The following is an 18,237-nucleotide window of genomic DNA, read 5'->3' on the forward strand; positions in this document are numbered from 1 at the left end:
TGACCATTTATAAATTGGGGAATGACTTGTATTCTTATAAATTTGACTTAATTCTCTATATATTTTAGAAATGAAGCCCTTATCAGAGACACTGGTTGTAAAAATTCTTTCCCAATTTTCTACTTCCCTCCTAATCTTGGTTGTATTGGCTTTGTTTGTGCAAAAACTTTTCAATTTAATGTAATCAAAATTATCCATTTTGCATTTCATAATGTTCTCTATCTCCTTTTTGGTCATGAATTCTTCTGTTCTCCCTAAATCTGATAGATAAACTATTCCTTGCTCTCCCAGTTTTCTTATACTATCTGCCTTTATATCTAAATCATGAACCCATTTTGACTTTATTTTGGTATATGGTGTGAGATTTTGGTCAATGCCTAGTTTCTGCCATACTCTATTCCAGTTTTCCCAGAAGTTTTTGTCAAATGGTGAATTGTTATCCCAGAAGCTGGGGTCTTTGAGTTTATCACATAGTAGATTACTATAGTCATTGACTACTGTGTCTTGCATACCTAACCTATTCCACTGATCCACCACTTCATTTCTTAGCCAGTACCAAGTAGTTTTGATGATTGCTACTTTATAATAAAATGTAAGATCTGGAATGGCTAGGCCACCTTCCCTTTCAGCTGGAAAATCTTGGGCAGATATTATAATCAATTTATTTGAAAAGAAAATGGGCTTTGAATTGAATAGGAGGAAGAGAGCAGACTGGATTGAATTTAGGAAATTATTCTGTACTTTCAATGACCCCAGGCTTTTCTCAAACACACAAAAAAATCTATTAATAATATTTTTCCAGTAATGCTATATAGCTATGAATCATGAAATACCACATTCTCTAAAGAATCAATATTGCAGATTATCCAATGGCAATAGACATCTTCCTTTAGGAGCTCTAGTTTGAAATGTCCAGCTCAGGAGAGAAAAGAGGGGTAGATTGATTGATTGATCGATTGATTTGAGAATTATTTGCACAGAGATGATAATTAAACCATGGGAGCTGTTAAAGCCATCTACTAAAGAAGTATAGAGGGGAAAAGACAAGGCCCAGGATCCGAGCCTAGGGATGCAGCCTGACATGGGTGATGATCCAGGATTGGAAACTGAGGAAGCTGTGCTGGACAGGTAGAAAGAGAATGAAGAGCAAAGCAATGCCTCAGAAACCTAGTGAGGAAGAATATTCAGGAGGAGAGGGTGGTCACCAGTGTCAAATGCTGCCGAGAGGTCAAAAAGGACAAAGATTGAGAAAAAAGGCAAATTTGGTCATTAAGAGATCAGGAGGACCTATGGAGAGACTAGTTCCAGTTTAATGGTGATGTCAGAAGCCAGATTGCAGAGCATTTAGAACATTGTAAGAGGAGAGAAAATGGAGGGAACCAGTATAAATGACTTTTTTTTTTAGGAGTTTGGCTAAGAAAGGGAGGAGAGATATAGAATAATAGCAGAGATGGTAGGATCTAATAAGATTTTTTTTTTTTAAGAATGGAGAGAGTTGGGTATGTTGGTTTGCAGCAGGGAAGGAACCAGTAAGTAGGGAGAAGTTGAAAAATATAGAGAAAAGGGATGGTTGATTGTGTGTGCAATCTATCAGAAAAGATGGGAAGGAGTGGAATCAATGTTCTATGTAGAGGAATTGGCCTTGGTCAAGGTCAGGATCACCTTTTCAGAGACTGGAGTAGAGAAAGAGATGATTTCAAGGAGTTGTTATTGATGACAATAATAGTTATCATTTATCAGGTGCTTTAAGGTTTGCAAAGGGCTTCACAAATATTATTTCATTGTAGCCTCATAACAACCCTGTGAGGTAGGACGATTACCTCCATTTTACAGATGAAAAAGCTAAGACACCCAGAAGTTAAGTGACTTACCCACGATCACCAGCCTAGGAAGTGTCTGAGGCAGGATCTGAACTCAATTTTCCTTATTCTAGGTCCAGCACTTTATCCACTGGATCACCTACCTGTCTCTAAGGTTAAGAGACCTAGATTAAGGCCCTAACACATTTCATGGACCTATTGTTAGGACCTATAGAAGGATATTAACCAAAGTCGTACAGAGTGAGAAGGTATAAATGTGTACTGCTCTTCACCCATTGGAAGGCGTACTTCTTACCTGTGAGATCACAGGTTCATTGGAGTATATGTGTATCTAAATCATCTGGAAGACAGTAGACTTGCATATTACTCCATAGCTTAGAATTGAAAGATGGAACTTAGAGGAAAGTAGATTTCAGCTCAACGTAAGGAAGAGGTTTGTAATGACCAAAACTGCAGAAATTGAATCAACTGGCCTCATAACATAGAGAACTACCTGTCACCAAAAGCACTCGTTCAGACTGTCCATTTGTAAAGGATATTATTAAAGGAATTTGTGTCATTGACAGGAGCTAGATGACTGGCTAAGCTCCTACCCAACTTTCAGATTCCATTCATGATTCAATGAAGCTTAGGAAGCAGGGAATAAAAACTTCCAACAGTTGGTTAAAAGTCTTTATCTTGTTAAAAGAAAAAAATGTGTTATTCCTTGGTGACTTCAAAAGACAAAATAAATAGATAAATGCTTAAAACTAAGGATGTTGATTAGGTATCATAACCAGAAAGTAAAAAGTATTAGCTTTTTTGATTAAAAAAAAACCAAGTAGAATATAGATTGTCCCTTATAATAAAAAAAGTTTTGTTTGAATAGTCATTTAATAGCATCTTCCACTGAATAAATAATTAGTGAGGGCCTACTATACCTAGTACTATATATTGTACTAGAGGAATTTAGATAAGATACAGATCCTGCCCCCATGAAATTTGCTGTCTAGTAGGATAAGAAAAAAACATATTTCTGTAATACAGTTTTACATGATACGTGCATTAAGGATTTATAAAACAAAGTGCTATGTGAGACCCAGAAAGGTTTCATTATGCCTTAAAAGAAAGCTTGATGCTGTTGTCCTTCATAACTAAAAATTACTCTACTGTTGTTACTTTCCACATAATATGTATTAATCTAATTGAGATTAATATGTGACTGTAATCCTCTCACATCAAGACTAGGTGAAGTAGTACCTCTCTAGTGACTGTTCAGGCTGTGGTAGAGTTTCATTTATTGACTGTTTCTGTCACTCAGCTTCGTGGTCATGTAGAGTTTTGGCATGGTAATGAGATTTGTGTAGTTTGCTGTTGAGGCAGTGGAATTTTATATGTCAAGTGTACATCAAAGAAGCCTTTCCGAATAGCCAGTTCTGTTGCCAGATATCTCGTCCATTTAGGAAAATGGGAATAAGCCTCTATTCAACCCAAAATGTGAACCAGTGTCTCAGATGCCAAACAGTAGATCTTTCAAAAGACCCAATGCAAAAACAAAGGCTAGTTTATACAGCATGGAGTTCTAGGCCCCTTAGGGTATTTGCACCTGCCTGATTGTTCATATTTAGCCACATTCTTTCATATTGTCAAATGTCAAAAGTTGCTTGTTTCTTTACAGTGAAGGTCGAGTTCACATTTAGTGGAAATTATACTTCACTGTAATTGATCAATAAAGTTAGTAAATACTAAGGTGAGGTTTTACAACCACTGGTTGCTACACAGAGTTTAGCCAAGATCCTGAAGGCTTCAGGAATGATCGTTAGCCAAATCAACTTTAGCTAATTAGAACAGTTGCAAACAGGATAACTGTAGTTTATACCAGCAGACCAAAAGCTTGCCTAGGTGGCCAGACTGAAGATCATCCTAAACTGTTTTTTAAGAACGTTTTTCCATGAGGCTTTAAACCCCTGCCTCAAAATGAGGAGCCAGAGTCTGCTACTTTCCATAGAGGTAATATGTAAGCCTTCCCCTAAGTTGGTGAGAAAAGGATGACAAACCTTCTTGCATAGTGTCTCTTGGAAATCTATTGTAGGAACCCAGATGAAAAGTGATGAGGGCCTGAACTAGGGTGATGGCTATGTGAGTGGAGAGGAGGGGACAAGTGTTAAGAGATATTGTGGGTATAGACTGAAACAGGATTTGGGAACTGATTGACTATGGTAGATGAGGAAGAAGGAAGAATGAGAAATGACTCCAGTTGCAAACTTTTTTGACCAGAAGCTTTAATACCTCAACAGAAAGTTGAGTAGTTTGATTAGCACTTTCAACAAACAGAGGGAAGTTTAGTGAAAGTATAGATGGAGGAATAAGATAATAAATTTTGTTTCAGACGTGCTAACTTTGAGATGTTGGTAGAGCATTCAGATGCAGTTGTCTACCAGGCAGATAGCAATGCAAGAGTGAATTTCAGGAGAGAGATTGGAATTAGATGTATAAATTTTGGAGTCATTTTCTAGAGGTAATAATTGACCCAACTGGGGGCAGCTAGGTGGCGCAGTGGATAGAGCACTGGCCCTGAAGTCAGAAGGACCTGAGTTCACATCCGGGCTCAGACCAAACACTTGACACTTACTGTCTGTGTGACCCTGGGCAAGTCACTTAACTCCATCTGCCAAAAACAAAAAGGAAATAATTGACCCAACTAAATATGATGGGATCAACAAAAGACTAGATATAGAAATCAGAAGAAAAGTAGACCAGGGCAGAACCTTTTGGGGTTGTTTTTCTTTTTCTTTTTTTTTAGGCAGTTGGGGTTAAGTGACTTGTCCAGGGTCACACAGCTAGTAAGTGTCAAGTGTTTGGTCTGAGGCCAGATTTGAACTCAGGTACTCCTGACTTCAGGGCCAGTGCTCTATCCACTGTGCCACCTACCTGCCCTGGGGATATTCAGTTTTGTTGGGGCACATGGTTGAAGATTCTGCAAAGGAGACTGAGGAGTGGTCAGATAGGAAAAGAACTAGGAAAGATCAGTGTTACAAAAACCGTGGTGGAGAGAGTATCAATAAATAGGAAGAATCAACTAATGAAAACTGAGAAGACATCACTGGATTTAGCAATTAACAGATCAGAAGCAATCTTACAGAGAACAGTTTTGGTCCAGTGGATGGGGAGAGGGTCACGGGCCAGATTGCAGGGGATTGAAAAGTGAGTAAGTGGAGAAATGGAGGCAGTGAAGGTGAATAACACATTCTAGGAGTATGTGAAAGGGAAAAGAAATATAGGATAATGGCTTGAATGAATAGCAGGATCAGTATTTGTTTTTTAAGAATGATGAAGACCTGGACATATCTGTAGGCATCAGGTAAAGAGTCAGGGAATAAGGAGAGATTGAAAATGAACAGAAGAGGGAAGAATGAAGAGCTCCCTAAAGAGACATTAGAGAGTGAGATCAAGAGGAGAAACAGATATGTTGTCTTTGGCAAGGAAAAGGATGACCTCTTTTTCTCAAATTAGAACAAAGAGAGAGTCTGGGATTGGGGAAGAAGAGGGTAAGGGAATTAGAGAGATTTTGAGATATAGAATAAGAGAAAAGGGGAAGCTTATGATGATGGCTTTAGTTTTCTTAATTAAAACTAGAAGATAAGGTCCTTACATGAGATTGGGCAGTGTAGAAGATTTAAGGAGAGCAGAGAAATTTTGGAACAGATGCTTTGGAGAGGCCAATAATGAATCAGTTAGGAAAGAAGAAAATCAATCAGTCCACAAGCTTACTATGTACCAGACATTGTATCAAGTTCTTGAAACAGAGAAATCAAAAATAATTCTTTTCCTCATGGAGTTTATAATCGTTTGAGAGACAGCCCATATAAATCAGAATATCCAAGATAAATATAAAGAAGATGAAAAGTAACCTTAAAGGGGAATGGCACTAGCAGCTGGGTGGATCAAGAAAGGCCTCCTCGGCAAGGGGGCACTAGAGCTGAATCTTAAAGGAAGCCAGGAAAGCCAGAAGGTGGAGATTGGAAAGGACAGCATTCCAAGCATGGGGAACGACTACCTGAAAAGAACAGATATGGGAAATAGAGTGTTGAGTTTGAGGAACAGCACGTAGGTCAATTTGGCTGGATCACAGAATATGTAGCAAGGAGAATAAAGTATAAGAAAAATAGGAAGATAGGAAGGGGCCAGGTTGCCAAGTTGCAGAGAGCTTTAAAAGCCAGATAAAGGACTTTATATTTGATATTGAAGTGATATGGAGCCAGTGGAGTTTACTGATCAAGGTGGGAGTGGGGGCAAGGGGGAGTACTTTAGAAAAAATCACTTCATCAACTGAGTGGAAGATAGGTTAGAGTGGAAAGAAATGAGACAGGGAGACCAGTTAGAAGACTGTTGCAGTAATCCATGTAAGACATAATAGGGGCCTAAACTTGGGACCTAATGGTATTTGAAGAGGTAGTAGGAGATCAGAAAGAAATCACAAGATTTGGCAATTGATATATGGAGTAAGCTGTAGAGAAAAGTTAAGAATGATGCCACAGTTGTAGACCTGAATGACTAGAAGAATGGTAGTTGTCCCCTTCACTGTTATAAGAAAATTCAGAAGAAGTGGGAGAGATGCTAAGTTAGTTCTCTTTTGGACCATTTGATTTTGAGATGCCAACTTCCATGTCATGTGAGCAACAAGATGGAAGAGCAGGCATTTTCTCTAATCCTCTCAAACCTCTTTAAAATAAGAATTATGTGCCAGGGAAGAAGAAATTTCCACTGTCTCCACAGTTTAAGACACCAAGAACCCAAACATGGTAAAAACCCAGTGAATTTATTTAACATCCCTTCCCCTACTACCCACCAGACTCCTAGCAGCAGAGCTGCACAAACTGACCCAAGTAACTTAAAATAGAAATCATCTTTATACTCCGGCCCCACTTCCTCCCTCCTCCCCATGCCACAGAAATCCAAAAAGCAAAAATTTGCTCAAACTGCCATACCAGAATGGAAATGTTCTCTGCTGCCACAGAGCCCAGCCAGAAAATGTAGGAACAGAGGGGAAAAGGGATAGGACAAACATAGATAGCATTCCATTAAGCCTAAGAGAAAGAAACCAACAGACAGCTGGGGCCAGTTCTGGCCCCACCAGAAGTCACTTGGAACAGAGGCCAAGGATGTTGAAGTGTGAATTGCCCATCATGAGAGAAGGCCAAGATGCTCTGACATCCAGCCCCCAAGGAAACCACCATCAACCTGGAAAGAGTCAGAAAGGAAGCCATAGGAGAAAATAAAGAAAAAAGATCTCAGAAGAAAGCAATATCAAAGACCTTGAGCATAAACGGATAAACCAGAAGGGAATATGGCCTCCAGATCAGGTAAGAGAGTTCAGGCATCTGTAAATAAGTATTTCAAGAAAAGGAAAATCGATACCTGATAAAGCAGATAACCCTGTGAATTCCCAAGACAACATGGAACCATAGGAGGATGTTCCTAAATGGCTTAAAAGAGAAATGGGAATTATGAAAGCACAGTTTATGGCCTGCAAAGTAGAAATAGTTGGCAGAATAGAAAAACTGGAATCCATTGTGGCAAGTCTTCCCAAAGAAACAAAAGAGCATAACTGCTAGGAAATATAAACATGGAAGCAAAGGTCAATCTGAAAGAACAGGAGCAGAAAGCAATAACATTTAATGGAAGTATGATTTCAAGCAAAACATACTGATCTTTAAGATAAGATGCATAGAAACAACTTAAAAAGATTAAAGTACTCCCAGACGAATGCAAGTCAGAAAACATGAATACCATAATGCAAGAAAAAATACAGGAAAACTGCCTAGAACTTCTGAATACAGAAGACAAAATCCATAGAGCACCCATAGGTAAAAACCCTATGCTGAAAACACCAAGATATATATTGGTTAAATTTAACAATTCCACTGGAAATCAACAAATTCAAGTGGCCAAGAGAAAGATATAAAGGAAAGGAAATTCAAATAACTCAAGTCTATTTCTGTACCCACTAGTAACCACAGGAAGAATTGGAATAATGTGTTCCGAAGAACAGTGGAGCTCAAGATGCACCCCAGCATGATCTACCCTGAAAATCTGAACCTAAATATAAACAAAAAAAGGTGAATATTCAGTTAAAAAGAGGCATTCAAAGCATGCATAGAAAGAAAATCAGGGGCAGGTAGGTGGTGCAGTAGATAGAGCACCGGCCCTGAAGTCAGGAGTACCTGAGTTCAAATCCAGCCTCAGATCAAATACTTGACACTTAGTAGCTATGTGTGACCCCAGGCAAGTCACTTAACCCCAAATGCCTAAAATAAAAAAAAATAAAGAAAATTAGATCTGTCTGAAGAAATTATTTGCTTCTCAGACATCCCAAACAACAGAAATGAGGAAAAGGTAAACAAATACAGTAACTAAGGTCAGCAACAAAATAATAGAGACACCATTAAAAATTTCATTCCAAATATACACAAAGAGACAAGAATAAAAGCATAAGGCAAACAGTAGTGATGGTAGAGAAACAGGCCTGAAATATCATAGGCTAAACCTTATAACATCCCACCTACAAGTGAATCACTTTATTTTTGTGAGACTAAATTAAAAAATGAGATAGTGTATAAAAGGGTAGAAAAAAAATAAAGAGAAATATGTGATGTATCTTAATCAAGTCAGAGGTTAACAGTGAAGGGAAAATAAACCTTGAAGTCTCTCAGGAAGAAGATAGCCTATGGCAGAGGGAGTAATACAAAGGGAGGAATTCAAAAAAGGGGGAAGGAAAGGGAAAATCTTGTTTCAGTAATGGGAGGGGGTGCTATTGATGAATGCTCCTATGGGAGAAGAGAGACATTTCATAAAGGAAATGGATATCTTGTTCTGCAGGAATTTAGTGGTTAGACCAATCATCCTGCCTCAGGGAAAGGACAATCGGAGCTTCTGAGGGCAAATGACACGCAGAAGAATGGGAAAGCATAGACCCAGGGAAGAGATTTCTAGGCAGCTAGAGAAAAAAGGCCAAGGGTAGGGCAAAGGTCATTAATGAACTGCACAATCAGGGACATAGGAAAATTCCTACCATGAGGCAATATCCTCTCTACTAAATAAGTAAAAGGGAAATGAATCAAAGAATAAAAGTTTAGAATAAACAGAACACAAAGGTAAATAGGAGAATGAGGAAAAATTCTTTTTAGAAAAAAGCGCAGAAGATGAAATTTTAAAAACTAATGAGCAAAACAAGGTAAAGGGGACAAGGAAGGGAATCTTACTTTACTAAGAGGAAAAAAAAGAGGGAAATAACTAGATAAATAAAATTAATTTATAAATTAAATAACTAGATAAAAACAAGCAACAAAAAACAACTTTCAATAAGCAGGCCTCCAACACTAGGAAAATGGATAGAAGACTGCACACAGATTGCAATTTGAGAGGAAGAACCAGTGGAATTAGGGTTGCCTTAAAATAAATTAAGCTAAAATAACTGAAGAAACATGGTGGGGATGGAGGGGATTCCAATTGGAATTTTGAGATGCCTAAAGGACATGCATTTAAAAATGTCCAGCAGGTAGTTGGTGATACAGGACTGGAGCTCAAGAGAAAAACTAGGACTGGATAAATAGAGCTAGGAATTATCTGCATAGAGATAATAATTGAACCTTTGGGAGCTGATGAAATTGCCATGTATAAGAGTATAGAAATAGAAGCCCCAGGAAAAAACCTTAGAGGATAATGATAATTAATGGGTCATGTCACAAGTAATGATCCAGCAAAAGACACTAAGAATCAGTCAGATAAGGTAGAAGAACCAAGAGAAAGCAGAGTCACCAAAAAACTAGAGAGGAGACAGTATCTGGTAAACAGTCAACTATCTCTAATGCTGTAGAGAGGTAAAGGAAGAGGATCAAAAAGAGGCAGATTAGCAATTAAGAGATAATAGCTAATACTGTAGAGGGTTTCAGTTGAATGATGAAGTGCAGAGGGTTTAGAAGAGAGCAGAAGTGGTCAAAGGATATGAACAGGCAGTTTTTAGATGAAGAAATTAAAACTATAGTCATAATATGAAAAAATGCTCTAAATCACTATTGAATAGAGAAAATGCAAATTAAAACAATTCTAAGGTACCACCTCACACTTATCAGATTGGCTAATATAACAGAAAAGGAAAATGATAAGTATGTGAGGGAATGTGGGAAAGTTGGGACACTAAAGCACTGTTGGTAGAGTTGTGAACTGATTCAATTGTTATGGAGAGCAATTTGGAACTAGCCCAAAGGACTGTAAAACTGTTCATATCTTTTGATCCAGCAATACCACTGCATGGTCTCTATCCCAAAGAGATTTTTTTAAAAAGGGAAAAGAACCTATTTGTACAAAAGTATTTACAGCAGCTCTTTTTGTAGTGGCAAAGAATTTGAAATTCTCCATCAACTGGAGAATGGCTGAACAAGTTGTAGTATATAATTGTAATGGAATATTACTGTGCTGTAAGAAATAATGAGCAAGCTGATTTCAGAAAAACCTCGAAGGACTTATATGAACTGATGCAAAGGGAAGTAAGCAGACCCAGGAGAACACTGGGCACAGTAGCAGCGATACTGGATCAACTGTGAATGGCTTAGCTCTTCTCGGCAATACAGTGATCCAATGCAGTCCCAAAGAACTCATGATGAAAAATGCTACCCACCTTCAGAGAAAACTGATGGAGTCTGAATGCCAGTCAAAGCATACTATTTTTCACTTCCTGTATTTTTTTGCAGTTTTTTTTCCCCCTTTGGGTCTGTGTTTTATAACATGTCTAATGTGGTAATATATTTTGTGTGATTGAACATGTATAACCTGTATCAATTGCTTAACATCTCAGGGAGGGTGGAGGAGAGGGAGGGAGAAAATTTGGAACTCAAAAAAAAATTTTTTTAAATGAATGTTAAAAATTATCTTTACATGTAATTGGGGAAAAAATAAAATAAAAAAAGAGAGCAGGAGACGTGTGAAAGCACTAAGTATAGATGACTTTTTTCAAAGAGTTTAGTTGAGAAGAGAGAGAAAAGTATAAGAAAAGCTGGTGAACATGATAAAGTCAGGCAGGTAGGTTCACACAGTAGAGAGTGTTGGACTTAGACTCAGGAAGACCTGATTTTAAATCTTGCCTTAGATAGTTACTTCTGATGTGATCCTGGGCAAGTCACTTAACCCCTGCCTTCCTCTATTTCCTTATCTGTAAAATGGGGATAATAAAAGCACCTACCTCACAGGGTTATAGTGAAGCTCAAATGAGGTAATATATGTAAATCTTAAAGCATTACATAAATGCCTACTATTAGGATTTAGTGAGGGCTTTTTAAGGATCATGGAGACTTGGGTGTTTGTAAGCAGTGGGGAAGGAGCCAGTGTATTGGGAGAGATTAAAGGTTAGAGAGAGAATGGGGGTGATGGTTGGAGCAGTCTGTTTGAGATGGGCTTAGGAGTGCTTAGAAGTACAGGGAGAGAGGTTGGCTTGGCAACCAAAAGGACTCCCTCACTAGGAGAGATTAGAATGAAGGCAGAGATAGTTGGGGAAAGGGGGAAAGAATGTCAGAAGGATGTGAAATGAGTAGGGGAGAAGAGGGAGCTCTCATCAAATGGCCTCAACTTTAGGAGTGAAATATGAGGCAAGGTCCTTCATCAGAAAGAGTGGGAGGAAGAAAGCATAGGAGGCTTAAGCGAACAAGAAAATGTTTAGAACAATTTCTCTGGTGAGTGGGATAGGGAATCAATTAGGGATTAATAGTAATCAGTTAGTAATAAGATTGACTTGCTATGGTGGGAACCCATTTGAGACTGGTTAGTATAAATTTTTAGTGGACCCAGTCCACAGAATTTTATTTTTTCCAGTTCTATTCTGCAGCATATGATTAGGAGGAAGTAGGAAGGTAAGAGGAAGTAGGCAGGTAGTAGGAATAATCCAGGGTTGGGTTTAGCAAAGCATAATCCATTATAGGGAGGAAATAATTCAAGAGTAGGACAGAGTATACAGTGGAAATAGTTCACCAGGGGCTGAAGATTGTAGGAGGATAATGTAGCCAGAGCTGATGTGATGGCCTGGGATGGTGCTAAAGGATAGAGGGATTGGAGATCACAATGAGCACAGAAATTAGGTTCAGGGAGAGATGGAGAGATTCAAGTTTATAAGCAAATAAAGGAAATTTAACATGCAAGTGGAACATTTGTTGGCAATGGCAAAGTCAAAGGTATGACAACCCTCTGTGTGTAGCTGAGGTGGATTGGAGGCCTGGGTAATAGGCATTGAATAGATTAAAGAACTGGGAAGTTATGATATTATGAAGACGTCAACATATATGATGGAATTCCTAAGAAGTAACATAAAGAGTAAGAAATAACATAATTATATAAGTAAAATATAACTTAAAACCATAAGCCAAGCACTGAACTCATTGTGAAAGGAGGGAGAGTGTGTTGGGAGTCAGTAGATAACAGAATCTGGATTGGCTAATAAAATGAATCTCTACTGATGAAGACAAGGGATTAGAAGTTTCAAAATTAATGACTTGTGTTGACACAACCCTCAACTGCCTGATCTGCCATGTTCTTGTGAATTGGAGCAAACCTAGCAGTGTGATGGCATTGTTGGATTAGGAAACCTAAGGAGAGGAAGAGGCAGGAGGTAGTTTGTTCCAGTCTAGAAGCTACGTAGCAGTGAGGAACCAGTTGAGATTAATTAAGATAAATTTGTAATGGACCTAATTGGGACACTTAGTGACTTTAATTCAGTGGCATTTAGCAACATGAGCATAGAAGTAGGAAAGAGATATGATTGGATTGAGGTAACCCAAAACCTAAGTGGTGGCAGGATAAAGCAGCCAGGGAAACTGGTTATCCGTAGGCTCAAGACCGTGAAGGGAGGAAAGTAAGTCCAGAGCAATGATGATATCTTGAGAGAACAGAGGAAGTACAGCATTATGATGGGAACATCCAAACACTGGGGATCAGTGATCGATGTGAGTCCTCAGTTCACTCTGCTGCCTCTGGCTCCCTGAGGCTTGGAATCTCTTACAATTTTGAGAGCTAGGCAGTAGCCAATGATAACTATGATGTCTGGGTCCCCAAGGGCTTGACTGAACTCATGTTAGCCACATCACAAGATAGTAGAAGAGGCATACCCAGAAAATGTCCCACGAGTGGAGCAAATATTAGATACCCAATTCAAAATTTTCAGATGGTTAGGCCCTCTAGTATCTGCCATTGTCCATTGTTTGAGCTTTATATGTGTACTGCTGCCAAAATTGAATGAGGAACTTAACATTATGAAACATGAATTGCTAGACAACACTTTGCATAGCATACAATCAGTAAATGACATTGTAGACTCTTTGGAAGAAAACTCTTTAGTGTTTCATATGACATTAAGTGTGATAGTAAATAGGCACACTTAAGTAAATTAGTGACAGATAACATGGTTCATAGAAGAAAACTTTATTTTAAGTGTGTTGATATTAACAAAAGGGCTTAATTGCTTTTTGCCCTGAAAGCCGTACTACATAACTTTGATGGTACTTGGCCAATTTAAATAAAGTCGCTTTGTTTCATGAGTACATTTCCACCTGCAGTGCCATTCTGCAGCAGTAAATAGCAAGACTTTGCACTTCTTTTCATCATAGACAGTCTGATGTATCTTCATTTTCACATTTTTTCTAGCTCATTCAGACCAACAAACTGAAGCACTATCCCAGTATCCATGGAGACTTCAGCAATGATTTTAAACAGCCATGTGTAGTTTTCACTGGTCATCCCTCCCTCCGATTTGGAGATGTTGTACATTTCATGGAACTTTGGGGAAAATCTAGTCTCAACACTGTTATATTCACAGGTAAGTAGGAAAATCACTCTTGTCTGTCCCATTATGATTCACAACTGCCAAGGGAAAAGGTTCAAAGACAGAGTCACTTAAATTATATACTAGCAGGGAGTCAGAGCAAAGGGATCTGACAGATTATTTAGTCCAACTGCCTTATGAAAAAAATAAGTTCCAAAGAGGCTCCAAGTTAACCCAAGATCACATAGCTAGTTGGTAAGAAAAAGAGAGAAATTGGTTCAGACATACACACACACCCTTAATAGTTGTATTTTCTTCTTAATTCTCTATTTCAGATAAATACTTGGCACTTCCTAGAGTAAAGCTATGAACTGGCTCTATAACAGACTAATTCCAGTAACTAGTCTTATTTTCCCATGTCTGTCCCTCTGGAGACATTTGATAAGAATCATCTGAACTATAGCAAGCTGTTTTTATTCTGGAGACTTGAACTGCTCAGGGGAAAAAAAATATATCCCTGACAAGGCCAGATAGTGTGACCAATAGCAATTGACTACCCTGAGCCATGTTCTAGCATTCTTTTTAAGACTTCATGTAGGGGCAGCTAGATGGCGCAGTGGATAGAGCACTGGCCCTGGAGTCAGGAGGACCTGAGTTCAAATCCAGCCTCAGATACATAACACTCACTAGCTGTGTGACTCTGGGCAGATCAGTTAACCCCAATCGCCTCACCCCCCCCCCCCCCCCCCCAAAAAAAAAGACTTCATGTATCCTAAAAGCTCAATATTTGACCCTTCAGTCGTTTTAAGACATAGGCTCCCCATGGGGCAGCTAGGTGGCACAGTGGATAGAGCACAGGCAGGCCCTGCAGTCAGGAGGACCTGAGTTCAAATCCGGCCTCAGACACGTGATACTCACTAGCTGTGTTAGCCCGGGGCAAGTCACTCAACCCTGATTGCCTTACAAAAGAAAAAAAGAAAAAAAAGAGATACAGGTTCCCCAGGGTGACCAAAATGACTGTTCTGGGGGATTGTCAGATATTCTTTTGCTTTGGTCAAAGTAAAATTGGAGGAGCTAACAACCAGCCATGGGAAGAATGGATCTGCTTTAACTTCTGAGAGCGCTGTTGCCACAAACTCCAATTTTACTTAGTGCGGGTCAAACTCAGTTTTGATCTTCTCAGAGTACTTGACCCATAAGTCTGCAAGTTTGCCATCCATATGCTACACTAGACTTACTACCAATATTTTATGGACACACAGAATCATGGAACTGGAGGAGACCTCAAAGGCCATCTTGTCTGACCCTTACTTGACCAGCCTTTACTTAAAGGCCTCAAGTTTAGGGGGAACCCCCTCTAAAGATCACCAGCTTTTTCTTCTTTGTTCTTCTGCTGTTTGTAGTCTGATGATTCCCCCTACTGTTCAGTTTCTCTGCTCATCTCAGGCTGCCAAAGGATTTCTGGAGAGAGCTACAAATCTGAAGTAACTTCATCTACTACAAATTTACAGTGGGCTGTAACCAGCCAGGTAGTCCCTGTAGTCATACTGACTGTGTATCTCCTTCTCCACAGCCAGTCTACAGGACTCCTCAAACCCTAAGCTGTGCCTTTCTTCCCAGTGCTGATCACAGATAATTTAACCCCTAAGAAAATTGAGACCATCCTCAGTTCCTTTCCCCAAAACTCCTCAGCATTATCATCTGCTTGCTTTCCCTTTAATCATTAAAGACCTCACTAAATCTTATTCCTCCATCTGAGCCCTTCATCCCATCTATCTGAGCCTTTGGTCCCATTTTTTCCCACTTCAGGATCTTAATCCATCAGTCATCCCCTTCATATATCTTTAATCTCTCCATCTCTTGTCGCTATTTCGCATCTGCCTAAAATAATTTTCATTTCTTCTCAAATCCTTACATTCTTGCTCCTGGCCCATTTAGCTACCACTCCATCTCTCTCATTCTATTCATTGCTAAAATTGTCATAAAAGTGATGCCTTTATATCCACACCACCCGTTCTTTGTGCTCTGGCCTCTACCCCGACCACTGTACTCCTGCTTCTCTCTCCGAGGTCAGCAGTGACCTAATAATCAAATATAATGGCCTTTTTCTCATCCCTCATCCTCCTTGACCTTTTTTAGTTTCATTGAACATTGTTGACCATTCCATCTTCTTGGATACCCTCTGCTCCTTTATCTTCAGAGATCCCAACTTTCCTGATTCTCCAACTTCACTTACCCCTCCTTTGCTATCTTTTTCTGATGATCCTTGTTCTCTTCCTGACTTCTTAAGGTGGGTGTTCCCTAGGGTTCTGTTCTTGACTGTGTTTACTCTCTCTTTTGACAGTTTCCCATGACTTCTACTTAGGACCTCTGTCTAGGTGAATCTAAGATGTATCTCTCCAACCTTGACTTTTTTTTTTGAAGCTCTAGACCAACATCTCCAGCTGGCTCGTAGTTGTCCTACTCTCATCTCAAATTTGCCAGAATCATTATCTTTCTATCTAAACTTTCTTCTCCTCCTGACTTCGCTATTTCTATTAGTGGTACACACCAACATTCACCCATGTTCAAAACACTAGGGTTGATATTGTCTCTTCCCTCTCCCTCAGCTGTCATATCTGAACTCTCACTGATGCCTGTTGATTCCACCATCGTTAGCAACTCTCACACCCAGCCACTCCTTATTTCTACTGCCACCACTTTAGACAAAGGTCCCCATGACAATACACTTGACCTGTCACAAAATAACTTCTGCTCCCTACCTGCTGTTTTTTCCTGCGCCAATCTATCCACTTTCTAGTCAGACTAATATTCTGTGGAAAAAATATTGGGCTCAGTCAGTGATTTAGATTTACAAGAGGTCCAGGACACACTTCCTTAAATTATACCCTTATCTTAGTAAACTTTGGCTTAATTATCTAATTATAGGCGCCCCTAGATCTTGGGCTTCCACATTCCCTAGTTTACAGATGTAATGATGTCGCTCCTCTAACTTAGTATCATTCATCTTGAATTCAAGGCTGTCCACAGTGTGACTCCACTCTACCTTTCCAGTCTTAACTTCAGGTTATTTCCTTCCATGTGTTCTATGCACCAGCCAAACTAGAGAACTCCGCACCTCTCAAATGCCTTGTACTTTCTTGCCTCTATGCCTTTGTTCATAATCTTTCCTATTCCTGTATCCCCTTCCATCCCCTCTGTTTTTTTTTTTAATTCCTTCCCATTCTTTAAGTCAATTTAAATTCTACTTGCTTTGAAACCTTCCCTGATTCCCCTGTCAATAACAACCTTTTCATGGACCTCCCATATGACTTTATTTTGGAAATCTTAAAATGTTTTTATTAGACATAGGAGGTCAGAAATCTCTGTGCTCAAGGCCTGCTTCCGAAATTCACTTGCTGTGTGACCTTGGGGAAGTCATTTAAACTCAACCTCATTTTCCTCATCTATAAAATGGCAATAATAAATCACAACGTAAATGCTAGCTATTTTTATTATACTATGTATTATAGTAATTTATATCTGTAGCTTATCCCCATTCCAGATTGTAAGCTATTTGAGGGCAATAATCATGTGTCATCTAAACTTTGTCTCTAGTATGTTTTAATCAATGAATCAATGAATGATAGAATACTATTTCTGTTATTAGGACTGGAGTGTAGGTGAGTAGACTGAAGCAAAAGTAGGATTTTTTATTTATAAATTTTTCATGAATGGATTGTATATATTCGATTTTGAGTATATTGAATGCAAAGTGACACTAGAACGTTTATGTGGAAATGTCCAGCAGACAGATGGAGGATCACAGCTGGAGTTAATAAGAAGTCAGAGCTGGATTAAGGATTTCAGAATCATATTTATGAAAATGAATATTGATGCCATAAAATGAATAAGTTCTCTCAGAAAGAGAGTTAGTGTGCTGAAAATAAAACAGAGCCAAGGGCTGGTCATTGAAAATACCCACAGTTAAGAAGTAGGAAAAAGAGGGATCAGAGTGTTAGGCCATAAATTATATACCCTTATGGAAGCCAAGACCCGATGGAGTTTCAAAAAGAGCAAAGTTATCAAGTTTTAAACACAGCAGAAAAGTTGTGGAAAGGAAAATTGAGAAAAGCCTTTTTGAATTTGTTAGGAAAAAAGTTTTTGTCATCTTCAAGAGAGTAATTTTCTGTAAATTGTGAGAATGGAAGTTTGAGCGCAAGGTTGGCAAGAAAATGGAGGCAGCAAGTGTCAACCCGTCATTTCAGAATGGTGGCTGTCAACGCAAAGAGAGAAATAGGACCAAAGCTAGAGAAAGTATCAGGGACAAGAGAAAGTCTCTTTTAAGATTGGAGAGACCTATCCATGTTTGAAGGCAAAGGGGAAGAAAGCGCCAATAGGAAAAAAATTACTTTTTTATTATTATTTTCAAATTTCTAAATTTGAAATGTAAGATTTTTATAACATTATTTTGTCTTTCATCTAGATTAACATAAGAACATAAACTGCATTTAACATAGTCTTTACCTTTTCTCTATTTTTTTTCATACCCTGGAAAACTAAGATAACTTACCTTGTCATGTTCATACTCAATTTTGAATTAGTGAGGCCAAAAGGGAAGAGGGCATTCTGATGTCCATAGAAGCATCTGCTATT

General features: G+C 38.8%; 1 protein-coding gene across 1 annotated transcript in view; it reads left to right on the top strand.

The window, feature by feature from the left end:
* INTS9 (integrator complex subunit 9) overlaps positions 1 to 18,237 on the top strand; it is a 122,561-nt gene that overhangs the window by 83,588 nt on the left and 20,736 nt on the right. The window contains exon 12 of the mRNA XM_027853954.1: positions 13,485 to 13,656. Within this exon, the coding sequence (XP_027709755.1) occupies positions 13,485 to 13,656 (172 nt within the window). The remainder of the gene's footprint in view (positions 1 to 13,484; positions 13,657 to 18,237) is intronic.

The sequence above is a fragment of the Vombatus ursinus genome, unplaced genomic scaffold (assembly GCF_900497805.2).
Source record: "Vombatus ursinus unplaced genomic scaffold, bare-nosed wombat genome assembly UNPS02010219.1, whole genome shotgun sequence".
NCBI lineage: Eukaryota > Metazoa > Chordata > Mammalia > Diprotodontia > Vombatidae > Vombatus > Vombatus ursinus.